The sequence below is a fragment of the Daucus carota genome, chromosome 2 (assembly GCF_001625215.2).
Source record: "Daucus carota subsp. sativus chromosome 2, DH1 v3.0, whole genome shotgun sequence".
Lineage (NCBI taxonomy): Eukaryota > Viridiplantae > Streptophyta > Magnoliopsida > Apiales > Apiaceae > Daucus > Daucus carota.
Window position 1 is genome coordinate 30149251 of NC_030382.2, and position 17458 is coordinate 30166708.

Consider the following 17458-nt stretch of genomic DNA (forward strand, 5'->3'; position numbering starts at 1 on the left):
GCCATATGATTTATTCATTAAACACGAATAGAAATGAAACTGAAGGGTTTTTTATGGAAAATTATGCATTAACTCCACCTTGAAACTAGAAAGCTACAAATAAAAATGAATACAAATAAAGGTTCATGTTGCTCTTAGAAACCTTAGCCTAAAAACTCTTACACTCCGTTTGGTTGGGATGAATGAAATTTGCAAGGAATGGAATGAAATTGAGAATGGAATGGTGGGAGAATGGAAACAAGTTTGAATGGAATGATCGATTCAAGGTTCTTGTTTGGTTCATTTTTTTATGGTTGGAATGGAATGAACAATTCCATTCATTTGAGTTGTTTGGTTACTCAAAGGAATGGAATGATAATTAAATTTTTTTTTTAGCAAATATTTCCATGTAAAACTTTAACTTTCAGAATTTATATATTACATACACAAATTAATTAATTTCATATCAATAGCATACTTCCCATTTCATTACACAAATTATTAGCATAAAATCAACTATAATAAATATTACAAATTTACAAATAAAATCCAAACTTTGGCCACTATCAATTCTCCTTCATAACTTACAAATAATATACAAAATTTGGGAAGTGAATATGAGAACACTGGAGAACCGCAACACGTGCAGGCATTATTCCATAATGTAGAGTTAAACAGACATCATCTTCCAGTGGTGGATCTTGGAGCAGGTCTAGTTATCTCTCTATCTGAGCATACACAAAATGGTAAGGGACAGGTTGAGGTTGAGGATATCCAGATAAAGAGCGACTTGATACATATACATAGTTACCTGGATATGATAGAAGATAGTGACTTGAATGGTGATTGCTCTCACAATGACAATACTAATAGCAGCAAGGGATGTGTTTTTTCCATCGAAATAAAGGTACCTGCACAATTTTATTAAGTAGAAGCAGCTTAGATTAGAATATACATCTACATGACTTTTCCTGAGAATATGCGACCATAGAATGAGTAACGACCAGAGATATTGTGGCATAAAACTAACTATAGAGCACAAAACTAGCATAATTCTCTCCCTTCGACAAGAATTTCATAAAACTAACTACATGAAATATATGATTAAGAAACATTATTGGAGTTCTCAAAAATGTAAACCAAGTGGTTTAGATTCCAATCTTAAATAACAAGCCAAACAATTTCTAATGTTAAATTAGTGAGCAACAAAACAAAGTGCACAGAAGAGACACTACTGACTCATAATGAAGTGCATGGACCACAGTAGCGCAGGCCTGGAATCATACTATTTAACTTAATTACTGGCAAGATTCTAACAAGAAAAAGCCAGAATTATAATTTTACGTCATAATTACAAGAGAAATACTGGCAAGTCTTAATTTTACATCATAATTACAAGAGAAACACAACAAGTCCTGTTTTAGAAGTCCTGTTAAGGCCTATGCTCTTAACCAAATATATCTTTTTAATTCTCAAAGATCCTTGCAATTAAACCCTGATCATATGTGACAGTAATGTTACAATTCATTTTAACCGAAAGAGACAGAGTCATAAATAGAATGATTGGTATTGTTATAGAACTACTGCTAACACCTTGATATTTTAGAAGACTTAAAAACATAACATAATAACAGAGTTCTTTCAATGTGTGGTTACTTACTTGAAAGAGCTTTACACTTTGATGAACCAGCTTCTAGGCTCTAGCTAAGCAGCTCTGCTTATTAAAGACAGACGACATATTGAAAGAGTGTTAGAATTTACAAGACAGAGACAGAAGAGATGAAGAAGAAGAACAGTAGTACACATACAATTTGGTAATTGTGTAAAGTAAGACTTGCATTATCAACAAATTGACGAGACGCAACCAACAAGACAAATATACACATGTGTGTTCGTGATCCAGCATCGCTTTCAGACTATAATTTGCAGGCACATCAGCAAAAAAAACAACATACTATGGCTTTTCAGACTGACCAAAAATTACACCAATAAGACTTAAAACAATATTAGCTAGCAATTGATTTACAAACGACGACTCGAAGAGACAATATCGTAATGGAATTAAGACTTAAAACAATATCGTGTTCAGAAAATCAGACCTAATAAACCATAGATCCCCATGTATATACACCAAAGAGACACAAACTTATGTTTCCAAAATAAACTACACCCCAGCCCAAACTTACAGCGTGAAATTGTTTTCGTTTTTGTTTTTAATTGTAAGAACCGACAATATTTCCAAAATAAACTACACCCCAGCCGACAGTCTCAAAGGAAGCAAGCACAGCATACAAATGTACAGCTAGGCATCCATTGGCCAACCTGTTAAAATGGAACAGCTAAGCAGCCAAGGCCAAGCTGTAATGGTGCTTATATTCTTTAACACAACTCCAATTTATTTGACCAACCGCATAGACGGATACACTCTACTTCCCTGTCTCTCTTCTCTGTCACTTTCTTTCACAGCTAACAAAATTCTACATCTCACCTCTCTCCCTCTCTTAGGCCTCAAATTTGGTTCATTCTTGTCTTCATTTTGCTCTGTTCTAGCACTTGCTCTGCAGAATTTTAAGAAACATCAACAAGGGAACTAATAACAATACAAGAATTATGAGCTCCATCTTGCGGAAGGCTGGAACTACTTTCCTGCCTTCATTCTAGCCACCCGAAAATTCTAAAACTTTGACTCCACATCTCCACTTCTTAAACAGGATGAAATCTAACAAACTTTGGTCTGAAAATTCTAAACCTTTGACTCCACATCTCCTCTATTGTAGACTTTTATTCATCGAAACATGTCACAAAACTTGTAACTCAATCAAATTTGTACTCATAAAACCCCAGACACAGCTCAAATCTAAATCTAACATTTCCCCTCACTGCCATGACAAACCAAAATCTCCGATACCTCGTTTCATTGTTTCTTGTACTCTCTTTAACAGCGTCGACTCATTCAACTTCTGTTACTACCTCTACTACAATTCTACAACAATTCAAACAAGCCCCGGAATTCTACAACTCTCCGGATTGCCCCTCCGTCCTAAAATTTTACGATACCCTGATCCATCATCAATTTCTACAAGCAGGTGCTACCACTCCTACTCGTTTACACGACAACACAACACAACTTTTTTAGAGACTTTTTATCGAACACCTAATACACATTACTCGAACACAAACATATGACACGAAATCAAGTGCGAAAACATACTTTCGAAAACGCAACTGCCCGATAAACAGATACATTAACACATAAATCAGCTAGATTAACAAATAATTCATCTAAATCAATCTACAGATTACACAATTTAGCAAGATTAATGAAACAAATTCAAATGGATCAAGTTCGAACCTGTATGCTTAGATTGATTTAGGTTTGAAAATCATTGCAAATGATAAAAGGAATCGTTGAGATGCGTGGTTTGAAGATTCTAGCTGCTTTCCAGATTAAGGATTAGCTGAGTGTAGAGAGGGGGAGAGGCAGAAAAGGAAGAGAGAGATGTGAGGAAGAGAGAGATGCGAGAAAGAGAGGCGAGAGAGAGAGGCGAGAGGCGGAGAGAGAGGCGAGGGAGAGCTGCGTGAGAGAGGTGGAGAGCTGCGTGAATGGAATGGGCTTAACCCGCGCTTTAAGAAATGATTGGAATGAATAAAAGAATCGGTTTTCTTTGGGCGAACCAAACAGAAAATTTTATTTTTGGAATGGAATGGCACATTCCATTCTGGGCTAAACTGATTCCATTCTTTGGGCGAACCAAACAGAAATTTTTATTTTTGGAATGGAATGGACCATTCCATTCTGGGCTAAACTGATTCCATTCATGCCAACCAAACAGAGTGTTAGAACCCTTACACTCCGTTTGGTTGGGATGAATGAAATTTGCTAGGAATGGAATGAAATTGAGAATGGAATGGTGGGAGAATGGAAACAAGTTTGAATGGAATGATCGATTCAAGGTTCTTGTTTGGTTCATTTTTTTATGGTTGGAATGGAATGAACAATTCCATTCATTTGAGTTGTTTGGTTACTCAAAGGAATGGAATGGTAATTAAATTTTTTTTTTAGCAAATATTTCCATGTAAAACTTTAACTTTCAGAATTTATATATTACATACACAAATTAATTAATTTCATATCAATAGCATACTTCCCATTTCATTACACAAATTATTAGTATAAAATCAACTATAATAAATATTACAAATTTACAAATAAAATCCAAACTTTGGCCACTATCAATTCTCCATCATAATTTACAAATAAAATACAAAATTTGGGAAGTGAATATGAGAACACCGGAGAACCGCAACACGTGCAGGCATTATTCCATAATGTAGAGTTAAACAGACATCATCTTCCAGTGGTGGATCTTGGAGCAGGTCTAGTTATCTCTCTATCTGAGCATACACAAAATGGTAAGGGACAGGTTGAGGTTGAGGATATCCAGATAAAGAGTGACTTGATACATATACATAGTTACCTGGATATGATAGAAGATAGTGACTTGAATGGTGATTGCTCTCACAATGACAATACTAATAGCAGCAAGGGATGTGTTTTTTCCATCGAAATAAAGGTACCTGCACAATTTTATTAAGTAGCAGCAGCTTAGATTAGAATATACATCTACGTGACTTTTCCTGAGAATATGCGACCATAGAATGAGTAACAACCAGAGATATTGTGGCATAAAACTAACTATAGAGCACAAAACTAGCATAATTCTCTCCCTTCGACAAGAATTTCATAAAACTAACTACATGAAGTATATGATTAAAAAACATTATTGGAGTTCGCAAAAATGCAAAAATGTAAACCAAGTGGTTTAGATTCCAATCTTAAATAACAAGCCAAACAATTTCTAATGTTAAATTAGTGAGCAACAAAACAAAGTGCACAGAAGAGACACTACTGACTCATAATGAAGTGCATGGACCACAGTAGCGCATGCCTGGAATCATACTATCATACTATTTAACTTAATTACTGGCAAGATTCTAACAAGAAAAAGCCAGAATTATAATTTTACATCATAATTACAAGAGAAATACTGGCAAGTCTTAATTTTACATCATAATTACAACAGAAACACAACAAGTCCTGTTTTAGAAGTCCTGTTAAGGCATATGCTCTTAACCAAACATATCTTTTTAATTCTCAAAGATCCTTGCAATTAAACCCTGATCATATGTGACAGTACCTCAACAACATAAAATCATATGAACTCAGGACACAATTAACCAAGATAAAAAGCCACCCAACAAAGCTATCTCCTGTGCAATTAATCACAATTTTCTTAATCAGTTCCGGTGTCTTACCTCTATTAACAGAACCACCTTCAGCAGCCTTTTCCTCAACAGGCTCAGGTTTCTCTGCCATAAGCACAAACCCGTCAAATTAGATCATGTAATAGAGTAAAATCCGTAAAATATATAAAAATACATTCAAAAACACTGTCAATCACCAAAAAATATATTTAATTATACAAAAAAATGTCAACCTGGTAAGATATGATTGTGAACTTAGCAAAGACAAAGTAAAAAAGGCCAAGTTTGACATGATACTCGGTCACAGTTTTTTACAGCTCACTATAAGACAGTTATTATCCAGTTAACTGCGAGGATTCTGTACCAGAGGGAAACCTTGATGGAACATAATAAGAAACTTCACTAGAGGGTGGAAAAAATAGGGGGGATGCATGAGCTTCTGACCATCACTTCCAGAACGACTTGTCGTTTTCCCAAGCAAATTCTTGAACTAAAAACTAGATGTGGTAATGACAGTCTATCTCTAACAACAATCCAATAATTCCAAAATATGGCTCAACATGGTCTTGACAAAGACTATTAAGGGTCCAGTACACAAGCACCTTCAATTTGCACTAGTTTTAGATCAATACTACATTTAACTACTAAACATAATTACTAGATACCTACTTGTCCACTAGCATAATCAGTACTTGCACACCTACTTGTGGAGCAAAAACAAATTGCTTGTCCTACATCCTAAGCAAAGTAGTTAAATGGAGGGAAGCTAACATAATATTGTTTAGCCAACAAAATAGTTATGTTGGCAAAATGGGGGCTAAAAAAAGGCTTCTATTTAGTTTAATTACTGTGAGCTAATCCGTGCTGCAAGTACAGACATATATTCTCTTGTAGACACAATCACACCAAGGTCAGGGGACTCAAACTCTTCTAGACATATAACATTGAAATTTCTTCGAATAGAATTTCTTTGAGTTAGCGGAAGTCTTGCCATTGGTGCAATTCAATCATATTGTTTTTAGAGTCTTTTTATCAAACACCTAATACACATTATTTAAACACAAACATACAATCAATTATAAACACACAAAGTCGAAAAACAACTGGAATGTATGCCATATACACGCAAATCAGTGATAAACAGATAAAATAACACATAAATCAGCTAGATTAAGAACTAATTCATCTAAAACAATCTACAAATGAAACAATTTAGCAATATTAGTGGAAAATTTTCAAATGGATCAAGTTGGAACCTGTATGCTTATATCGATTGAGGTTGAAAATAGTTGCAAATGGTAAAAGGAATCATTGATATGCATGGATCGAAGCTTGAGATCAGTTGAGCAGGAGAAATGAAACAGCGAGATTGCGAGAGTGTGAATTTAGTGAGGACGTGTTTTTTGTCTTGTGTTTGAGTCAGACAGAATGGAATGGGCTTATCCCACCTTTTTCAGAGAGAATAGATCGTAAAACAAAGCTTCTGAAAGGAATGACACAAAGAATGGTCCATTCCATTCCTTTGGCCCAACCAAACAACAATTATTTTTTTGAGACTGAATGGGCCATTCCATTCTCTCCAAAATCCATTCCATTCATCCCAACCAAACAGAGCCTTATGTTGTGTTTGGTTGGGGTGAATGATTCTGGATGGAATGGAATGGAAAATAAACTATCTTATGGATAATTTTTAAGAAATTTCATTCTTTCCTTCATTCCATTCCTTACATCATAAGCTAGATGTCACACCTTCAATTTGAGATGGAATGCTCCATTCTCTCCTATTTTCAATTTCTTCTCAAATCTCATCATAGCAATTTTGTACTCCCTCAATTTTTTTTTCAAACTCTCTTCCTATCTCTATTAGTTTCAAGTATTTTTATTCATTTCATTCCATTCCATTCCATTCTCCCCAACCAAACACAACATTAGTCTTGGAAACCAGTATTAATTAGGGTGCAGCAGAATTGCACATGCCAAAAATACCGTATTTATGTTTTAAAATTATTTTTAAATACACACAACGATCATGTATTTAGATTTAGATATTGAAAATCAATTTAAACTTCAAGATTCTGCTGCAGGACTTTAGTGGTTCTATAATTCTATTTTAAGAATAATTCCTATGTTAAGCGCGAGAAAACATCTGTTAATAAGGAAGGGAGGGAGTAAGGGTTTTAGAAGAGCATTAATATGAATAGGGTCCACAATTGTGAGAAACAGATGAATGGAAAGGTTGTTGGTAATGCTTGTGGTGTATGTTTGAGTTACGTGTCCGTACTAGTATAACGGCTAAGCTTAATGCAGAAGCCCATCCCTCTTCCAAATACATATACACTGCCACTCTGCTAGTGAGAAACATATTATTTGTTGATATGGAGAACAAACAAATCATTTTCAAGGGATACATTGACCGAGCTCCTCAGATCACAGATATGGAATTGAAAATCACCAATATTAGTACTAGTGAACTGGTGGAAACAATGGAAGATGGTGCAGTGATGGTTAAGAACCTGTATTTGTCTTGTGATCCATACATGCGTGGTCGTATGCGCGATTTCCATGCCTCTTACATTCCTCCTTTCCGGCCAGACTCGGTACCACCATTTCTTGAATTACGGTTACCTTTGTTTGTTCATTGCTACCTGCTCATATTATGCCGTTTAATCAGTTGCTACTTGATCCATTTACTGATTTCACTATAACTATAGGTAATGGAAGGATTTGGCGTGTCGAGAGTTTTGCATTCAAAAAACGAAGTTTTTAAGTGTGGTGATGTTGTTACTGGGATGACTGGTTGGGAAGAATATAGTGTGATTCACAACACTGCGCAGCTGAGAAAGATTGAGCAAGACCCTGATAGCGGAAATGATCCCATCCCTCTCTCGTATTACGTGGGTCTTCTTGGTACGTATCTCCCTCCTCTTATTTAGCTCTGTCCCCGAAGGCCCTTAATTGAGCACCCCTTTGTTGTCCAGGCATGCCAGGTTTTACAGCTTATGCTGGTTTTTACGAGGTTTGTTCGCCCAAAACAGGGGACTCCGTATACGTCTCTGCTGCTTCCGGGGCTGTTGGTCAGCTCGTTGGCCAGCTTGCTAAGCTCCATGGATGCTATGTCGTCGGTAGTGCAGGAACAAGCCACAAAGTAAGTCTACTACTTATAATCATCCACCATTCCACCTTGTGCCCATGACTAGTCAGTCTCAATCATCAAATCTTGTTTTCAACTTAGGTTGATCTTCTGAAAAACAAGCTTGGCTACGACGATGCTTTCAACTACAAAACAGAGCCCGATCTCAATGCAGCTTTAAGAAGGTTCTACGCTCATTTATTCATATATAAAACTTGGTGCTTGACGTGATGATCAAATGTCTGCTTGCTCTCAGACCTTCGGGCACAATTTGAGTATTTTTGTTTGTGTTGAGCAGGTACTTTCCGGGAGGCATAGACATCTACTTTGAGAATGTTGGGGGACCGATGCTTGATGCCGTACTGCTCAACATGGCGATTCACGGTCGGATCGCTGTGTGCGGAATGGTGTCTCAACACGGCATGTCCAGTTGGCAGGGGATTCACAATCTGCAAACTCTCATCGCCAAACGAGTACGAATGCAGGGGTTTCTCCAGAGCGACTACTTACATCTATTCCCACGCTTTCTGGAAGATGTCGCCGCTTACTACATGCAAGGAAAGATTGTTTATATCGAAAACATGAATGAAGGTTTAGAAAGTGCTCCCGCTGCTTTTGTTGCCCTGTTTTCCGGGGGAAACGTAGGCAAGCAGATTGTTTGTGTAGCTACTGAGTGAAAACTAGATACACTTTTTTGTAACGCTTTCAATTATCCGATGAACAATATATACAACCAAGTACAATGTCCCAAGAATGATCTGGACGCCAGGATGCCAAATTTATTAGCCGAAGCTGGTTAAGGAAGGCAAACACAATATATGGTACCAAATGTTCATAGATTAATTTAGAAGGTTAACATCGTGATCTTTTTAATCACGAGTGCACCTAATAACAGATATACTGGAAACATTGACAAGTTCCAATGAGGTTAGGACAGAAGTTGCAGGTCTAGACACTAAAACTTGAATGGATGAGAAACTAATAACTAGAATGGAAGAGAGTATCCCCGGAGATACTTAGAATTAACACCCGACTCCCGCACCAGTGCCACCCGCCCAGTCCTTGCCACCTTGAATATATAAAGTTAGTCAGAAAGCATATTTTAAGAAGATTTGTTGCAGACAACATCTGACTTAATGATGTTGCTAGAACATTATGAATCCTGCCGGGGAATAGGTGCTTATGTAATTTTTGCAATTGATAAGAAATTGAAGAGCTATTACAATCTACCTCACAGATGCCATAAGTTTCCAGTAATTTCTGCAATGCAAGCATCTTTTCAAAGTCTCCAGTGAGCTGTGAAAGAGTACCACAAATGAATTGGCAATTACAAAAGGAGAAGAGAATCAGCGGATATCATGCAAATGCCTTTACGATGAACAGAATCATCAGAAGTCAGATATAAATGCTGAACAGGGTTTGGTGCTGGGATATATAGAATAAAAATGGTTTAAACATGTGATGCTATCTATACAATGTGATGAGTACAACTCTATAGATCAGTAATTGAAGGTTAAAAGTACACATAAATGCATTAGTGCACCTTATGTCCTAGAAATTCACATGCGAGTAAATCAGAAACAATAAAAACATCGAGGCTTCAACTTTCAATATTCCAACGATTATCATAGAAAATTTAAGTCTTGGAAGTACACTAACAGACTACGAAGCAATGAAAGCATAGAAAACACAACACAACAAGATAGTATACTCAGAAAAAGCTAACCTCCCCTCCACATAAAGAAACATGATGATTCATCAAGTAAAATTATATAAATACAAACCGGATCTATCTCAAGAAAATCTAAAAAAGCTTTACAACAGAAAGGTGCACATTCCGGAGATAGTCTTACCTCTAAAGTTATAGTATGGTCAGATACATCTACAGGTTTGGCTCTGAAGATCCTTGCAATATCCAGGACATCCCTCCTAGCATCAGGATCAGCAGCGACTTTAATCAACATAAGCTCGCGCTCTGAAAATGGTGAATGAGTAATATCCTTGACCTGAAGAAAAAAACCAAAAGAAGTTAATTACATTGACTGCAAATAGTGAGGGAGTAATATTCTTAGCGGTATGGAGCTATAGACTAATGCCCAAAATAAATTAAAAAACATTTCAACCGATCCAGCAGTAAGCTACTCTATAAGATTTAGAATTGAGGGCCTACAGTATCCCAATGATAGAGTGCATGATGTAGTTTTAGACCGTTTCAAGTACGTAACAGTAGCATTACTTTCCTGTTCGAAGGGATCCATGTGTAGACTAATTAACTTAATCCTCCTAGCTCTGTAATCATTAGAAATTGAGGGAAAATTTGGAGTGTTCACTTCCACTTATCGCAAGGTATTAACACAGTGTACTTAATAAAATTCAGCAGCCACTATATATGAGACTAGCATTAAAGTACAAGAAAGGTTTAAAGTACAATGTTTTTTCTTGGAATCTTGTCTGCAGAATAAGTAACAATCACCTCGTGAATATCCACCAATTTGCGAAACTGATTAACTAACTTATTGATGGTGTCATCGGTACCAGGAACAACGGTTGTGATGCGAGAAAACCCTTCCATTTCCGCAGGACCCACAGCCAGACTCTTGAAAGAAAAGTTGCAAGTTGTAAAAATCAGCATGTTTTACTTATCAAAGTTTGGAGGAAATTTAAACTGACCTGAATGTTATAACCTCTTCTTGATATAACCCCGCTTACTATGTTGAGTACTCCAGGAGAATCATTAACGAGCATACATAAAGTGTGTGACTGATTCCCGCTTGACTGCAGATGTTTTAGAAGTATCAGCTATAGTACTGAGTATTCCTGAGTCATCTATGTAACAGCCATGATACTAGCAGTTGCGATTATATTGTAAAAGTAATCTGGATTATCATATAATTAATAGAACCAGTGACTAAGCCATCTCACAGCCGCAGAAATTTCATAACATGACTATTTGCAAAATCAGAATATTATTCAGAGTACTTAATAACGAGGACATGTTAATTAGACAACGTAATAATTCACATGCAAACTTATATAAATAATGATGCAGAAACACAGTTAACTTAATTAGCAATCACAAAGAGTATAGCTCCGTGTGCACATATAACTGTGAAATGTGAGGCAGAATGTGTCGCAAATCAGTCACTTTACGTTCGTCAACATATAAATGTCATTTATTTTTAACCAGCGAAATAATATATTTAAACTGGATGTAATGAAAACATGGATTCTTACATCTTCGTCATAGACAACCCCCCAATGAGGATCTAGAACTTTTTGAAATGCGAACTCATTGTTAGGCTCCACAGGATATACATCGCCCTACATTTTAATAATAACAAGTGATGATAAATTTATAATAAGGATGCAACAATCATTAAGAAATGATATTTAGATATCTGAAAAGCAATATGATTATAGCATTAAAATTATTACTGTCACGTTTAAAAATCAATATTTTTGAAATTTTTAATGATTAAATATATGGAGTTTGGTTTCTTGAAGCAAGCAATGTGCAGAAATGACACATGTTTGTGAAAAAAAATCAGAATGAAATTGTAAATCTCTGGGTCAAATTCGAAGTTGCATCCGAATATCAGGTCAAATTCCAACATTCTGCCCAAATTTGGAGTCATGAGCCAAAGAGTAGTCTTGTGAAGTTCAAATTTTTTATGCAATATGTTCTGATATTATTAGGATGGAATAGAAGTTACTAGTAGAGCTATATGCTGATAAAAAAGTATCCTACCTAACAAGGATGAAGAAAGTGAAAATGACCATAACAGTTATACCATGTGAACACCAGTTGGAAAGTTATCAAATTCCGATTAGTAATAACTACTGATCCAGCAAAAGACAAGTGCAATGCAGTTGTAGAGATTTTGGACTATAAGAAGGACCGGGTGCTACACCTCAACTGAGAGTAACCACCCTAAGTACTGAGAAACAATGTCTGTGCATGAAGAGAAATGATGTACAATTAATGCAGTAAATATTATCAGAGGGAGCCTGCTAAACAGATGATATACCGTAGAGGAGGTAGAGGTGTCATGAAGTGACTGATTAACATTTTCCACAGAAGAGAATGCATGTACTTTTTTCTCAAGATCTGGATAAGAAGCCGCAGAATAATTCCAAAAAGGAGCTGTCTCGCCAATCTTTTCTCGTCTCAAAGCAATCTATAAGTTGTACAATCTCAGGAGGCATAAGCATAGCACATCCAATACATTAAAATTAGATAGGACGGCTATAAGATACTACAATTATGAACATAGCTTTAGAAAGCAAAGAAGGATGGGGAATGGAGAAAGGAAACGAAGGTGCCGGACTCTTTCTTGTATACTTAATTGAAGTTAACATTTCAATTTAACACAAGTGACACAAACAATTAGATATGATATTCCTTGAACTTGCCTTCTTTACATATTATTGTTCCAAATTATATCCTCCTTCCGCCCCTCTCTTCCCAGACTAGGAAAAAACAAGACAACTGCAATCTTGCGAAGATACCTAACCCCACTATGTATTGTTATAATTTCAATTCACTGCCATGTTTTAGTAGAAATCTAACATGTTGCATTGTTGTGGCATTTTCAACTCTTCTTTCTCTTCTCGTACGTTACTGCAAGACTTAGTATTATTCAAGTGACAGATCTTCGATTTACACGCATACCGTTATTGGTGTCTTTCTAGGTTGCTTCTAGGTTCTACACTATAAACGAGGGTAAAGATAAATCTGAGTACAGGGTTGGCCTGTATTTCTCACTCTAAGCACATCTTGCAGCTGGTAATATAAAGTTCATGTCACCTTTCCAGTTCTGGCAAGTTCTTTGATACCAAACTTGCTTAAATTTCTTAGAACAGCGGCTATCTTACCAGGATCTCCAGTGACCTGTAACAACCAGAAACAGAGAAATTAGCTTCTAATTGCTTTGACGGCACAATACACGTCAAGGACAACTAATTCGAGGTGCTATACATATTAGCTGAAATGAGTAATGATTAAGTTATAATATCAAGCAAAAGAATATACATAATGAAAACTAGAAGAGCTCGGGGAGAGAATCTTGTTGGCCTTCATTTCCAACATACAGAAATTAAATCAAAATTATGTAAAAAAGGGAACAGGATTATATGCCTGCACGTGTGCTAAAAAGCCCTAGACGATATAGGCTGGTGTATAACTCTTATGATTAAGTCTAAGAAGGCAATAAGAGCTTAATGATAGAATATATGAGTTTACTACCTTGAGAAATAGATCCTATAAACGGGTAACCTATTGCTTAGAGAATTACTCATTTGCTTCCCAGTTAGAAGTACATATATTACTTAATGAGTAACTCATATGACAAATATGACGAATTTCATAATTTTTTAAATATCTACATTTCTTCTACCAGACTTTTAGACTAATGGAGCTGCAATTGTACAGCATATATTCCTTATTAGAAATGGCAATTCTGCTTCTTTAGCATGTACCAGAGTTACAACCGTAACATAAGATATTAGGTAACTACATATATCAGGAATTAGTTAATGAGCAAACATGACCCAATTATCTGCCTCTAGGCTCAAAACAACCGCAATGCTCCCTGAAGCTTAGCTAACCAAAGTAAATAAGGTATTGGACATGATAGTTTAATCATACCTCTACAGTCAATGCCTGATCTGATGTATCAACAATTTTCCCTCTAAAAATATCTACGAGCCACATGATCTGAAGGCAAATACAGAAAATTTGAAATTAGCAGCTGAATGTAAAAAGGAGAAACATGTTATTGGATATAAAAATACATATCAGACTTGATTTTCTACTAGTTGTCTTCATAGCATATAATGGTAATCAGATTCCATATATCACATATGATTATAAGATAGGATATACTATGCTGGAACAATATTAAATGAAAATAGAGTTACTAAAATTGAATAATAATATAGTCTGTGACTAACAGTCTACGCTTCAAAGATCCCTTTGACATTCGATTTTGATTGGAGAGTTTTTATTATCCAGCCACCTGTTCTGGAACTTCCCGTTACAATCAGTTCTCCTATGTTGGTATAAGAGAAATGTAATAGCTCTAAATACGGATATCTTTACAATATCAGCTTCATAGATATAGAGCTTGAGATTCCTTTCTGTGTAATAGACCCGTACTTATTCGGTTCATTGCAAGTAGGTTTCTTATACCCAATATTGTATCTGAATTTGTTCAATTGAATGAGATGGGAAATATCTCTTGGAAGAAAAACATAGTTCTCAAGTTCCTTGGATCTTCATCCAATAGTTTTACAGTAAAATTTTTATCAATCACACTATCCCTGATAATATTACTTGCGTACATATTCTGACACTCCTATAGTCATTCATGAACATAAGGATTATGGAAACCATGGTTACCTCAGGTAGTGTGCTTGGACTTGCGCCAAGTTTGACAAGAATGAGCTCACGTTCTACTTGGGGTTCCTTTGAGAGATCTTCCACCTAAGACGTGAAGTATTTGAGCAAAAAAGTAGTGACAGAATAATGTAACAAGACAGGTAATTAGGCAACAACTAAGCTAAAAAAAAAAGAAAAAAGGACACACAACCTTCAAGACATGCACAAGCTTGTTGAGCTGTTCGACAACTTGTTGCAAGACTTTGTTGGTGCCGGAGACAACAATAGTAAAAAGAGCCTTGTCCTTGTTTAAACCAACCGCAAGAGACTCGATATTGTAACCTCTCCTAGCAAAGACCCCCGCAATTCTATTAATGATACCACTCTCGTCCCCAACAAACACAGAAATGGTGTGCCGCTTTACGCTGTATATATATAATCAAATATAATTCGAGAAATTAGGATGACAAGTATAAAATTCGGCACAAGAGGAATATCAATATACATTATTACACATTACGGAATCGGGTAGTTGTTAAAATGAGAAACTTTCGTCCCCAACAAATACAGAAATGGTGTGGCGTTTCACGCTGTGTATAAATAATTAAATATAATTTGAGAAATTACGATGACAAGTATAAAATTCGGCACACGAGTAATATGAATATATACATTATCACACATTACGGAATTGGGTAGCTGTTAAAATAAGAAAAGATTGACATAAGTTGTGAATTACAAGTAACCCATGAATGAATTGAATTAAACAAGAAGAAAGCTTACCTGGAAGGAGCAAGTGAAACAGAGGAATGAGTGAGAGTTGAAGCAGCAGCAGCAACTCCATTATTTGTTGATTGAAAATGCTTAGAACATTGAGACCCGGACCCGGACCCGGACCCAAACCCGAGTGTTGCAGCACCTCTACTAATTCTTCTAGTGGCTGTGGTGGTGTCTTTCCAACTGCCACCGTCGATCCCCGCCGTCAAACTCCAGTGTGCAGCCGCCATGGACATCTCTCAGCAATGTATGTATAATGTATGTATAGATTATAGTACATAAGTAAGCAGGGGGAGCTCTGGTAGTATTTAAATAAACATAGGATATTTGGGTTTAGGACAGGAGAGTCAGAGAAGAGTGGCTTTTGTGGGTCCTACCAACTACAAGACCCGAGTCTTCTTCTTTAAATATTTTTCACAATACTACTTTCTGCTTTAAATATTAGTAACTATATAGTGTACTCCCTCCGTCTCTTAATACTTTTCCCATTTGTACTTTTCACGTTTGCCAACACACACTTTTAATCATTAATATTTTTAGTTTTGTATTAGTATTAAATATAAAAATTTCAATGTATTAAAGTACTTATAAATACGAATCTAACAAGATCACTCATGACTATATTTGATCATATGAATTATGCGTAAATTAGTAATTTGTCTCATGTCGTGAACAGTTCCAACATCCCAAATGGGAAAAGTAAAAAGAATCGGAGGGAGTACTACTTTAAGTTTCTAACAAACATGACTTAATATTAAAATCAAGGCACATGGAGTACTTAAAAATACATGTAATATTATAAATAGTATTGCGAAATGTAATGATCACAAAATTCTTAATTGAATAACTATATTTAATTATTCGATTATTTGATTCATTTAAATGATTATTCTCATGATTCAAAATATAGTGCTGATTTACAAGGTGACTAGAAAGAAATAAAACGTGTCATTATTAATTGCGAATAGAAGTCAGAAAAAGGTTGACTCAAAGTATGTATTTAAGTAGTTCGAGAAATAATGATATATGTGTGTGTATATATCAAGAAATAAACTAATAATGAGATTATCGATAAAGTTTATTAAAGATGTTATTTAAGGAAATTTATTTTGATTAGATAATACTAGATATTAAAAAGCTACGGGCTTTTTTTAGAAAAATAATAATAGTAGCGTTTTATTGGGACTAAAATAATAAAACGCTACACGATGTACCTTATGTCGGGATTAAAAAAAATAGCTATTTTATGTAGTTTTATGCTGTGATAAAAAAAAAAAATGTTACACGATGTAGCGTTTCTTTGAACGATAGAAACATTATATTATCGAAAATGATATTTGAAATTATTTTTTAATTATTTTGAACATTACGTGTGTACGACTGTTTTGCAACATGTGAGCCCTTTTTTCCTCTGAAGCACCTCTTCTCGCGAGACAGATTCAAAAGAAGAATACAATCACTTAATTTAATAATAATTAAATAAATATGTTGAATCTCACCTAAATTTAAATTTAATAACTATAATAAACATATCAACGGTGTTGGCTCCTATTATCACCATATCTATCATTAATATCTTAAATATAAGGAAATGGTCCCAAATATTATTTACTAACACTACATCGTGTGTAGCATTTCGAAAATTAATCAAAGACACTGTATCATCCAGCGTTCTGTTAGTGTTAAAAAACAAGATTAAAAAAACAATATAGTTTTGCCGGAGTTAAAATAACAAAACGCAACATGATTTATCATTTTCTTCCTAAATTTAAAATGCTAGATTATCAAACGTTAATAACTAATATTTGGGACCAAATTTGTTATTAAATCCAATTCTGTTATTATTCACAAAGAAAGCTTAATTTATTTAAAATTAGAATCTGTATGAAATTTTAGTTTAGATTTTATTCGAGTTTTTATTATTTTTT

At 35.3% G+C, this 17458-nt stretch overlaps 2 protein-coding genes and 1 long non-coding RNA gene across 6 annotated transcripts; 1 reads left to right on the forward strand and 2 right to left on the reverse strand.

The window, feature by feature from the left end:
- Positions 1-422: 422 nt before the first annotated feature.
- On the reverse strand, positions 423-6813 carry LOC108206768 (uncharacterized). Of its 4 annotated transcripts, none has more exons than XR_010288751.1 (8): positions 6501-6813; positions 5296-5349; positions 4458-4557; positions 3332-4374; positions 2302-2537; positions 1640-1693; positions 791-890; positions 423-707 (listed from the first exon to the last, which is right to left on the reverse strand). It is a non-coding gene; the product is annotated as an uncharacterized LOC108206768 (long non-coding RNA). The 4 variants fall into 4 exon arrangements; XR_010288753.1 differs by having other exon boundaries at positions 1640-1696; XR_010288752.1 differs by lacking the exon at positions 2302-2537 and having other exon boundaries at positions 1640-1696; positions 6501-6804.
- Positions 6814-7484: 671 nt separating this feature from the next.
- LOC108210037 (2-alkenal reductase (NADP(+)-dependent)) lies at positions 7485-9060 on the forward strand. The gene is made up of 5 exons (XM_017381284.2): positions 7485-7841; positions 7956-8151; positions 8223-8389; positions 8477-8559; positions 8673-9060. The coding sequence occupies exons 1-5, from the start codon at positions 7503-7505 to the stop codon at positions 9049-9051; spliced, it is 1164 nt and encodes a 387-aa protein (XP_017236773.1). The 5' UTR covers positions 7485-7502; the 3' UTR covers positions 9052-9060.
- Positions 9061-9170: 110 nt separating this feature from the next.
- LOC108210036 (acetolactate synthase small subunit 2, chloroplastic) lies at positions 9171-15949 on the reverse strand. The gene is made up of 12 exons (XM_017381283.2): positions 15537-15949; positions 14965-15178; positions 14775-14858; positions 14022-14090; positions 13182-13265; positions 12403-12552; positions 11609-11695; positions 11045-11149; positions 10848-10970; positions 10228-10380; positions 9605-9670; positions 9171-9443 (listed from the first exon to the last, which is right to left on the reverse strand). Exons 1-12 carry the CDS (start codon positions 15764-15766, stop codon positions 9360-9362), a joined length of 1449 nt encoding a protein of 482 aa, XP_017236772.1. The 5' UTR covers positions 15767-15949; the 3' UTR covers positions 9171-9359.
- Between the last annotated feature and the right edge of the window lie 1509 nt (positions 15950-17458).

Bases quoted from the DNA above. Each gene is read 5' to 3' on its own strand.
- LOC108210037 (XM_017381284.2), top strand. From the start codon at position 7,503: ATGTTTGAGTTACGTGTCCGTACTAGTATAACGGCTAAGCTTAATGCA. The intron at 7,842-7,955 runs GTACCACCATTT...CTATAACTATAG, and splicing joins CTCCTTTCCGGCCAGACTCG to GTAATGGAAGGATTTGGCGT. The intron at 8,560-8,672 runs GTTCTACGCTCA...TGTGTTGAGCAG, and splicing joins CTCAATGCAGCTTTAAGAAG to GTACTTTCCGGGAGGCATAG.
- LOC108210036 (XM_017381283.2), bottom strand. From the start codon at position 15,766: ATGTCCATGGCGGCTGCACACTGGAGTTTGACGGCGGGGATCGACGGT. The intron at 14,859-14,964 runs GTTGTGTGTCCT...TTCACGTCTTAG, and splicing joins AGCTTGTGCATGTCTTGAAG to GTGGAAGATCTCTCAAAGGA. The intron at 10,381-10,847 runs GTGATTGTTACT...TTTTTTCTTCAG, and splicing joins AATTGGTGGATATTCACGAG to GTCAAGGATATTACTCATTC.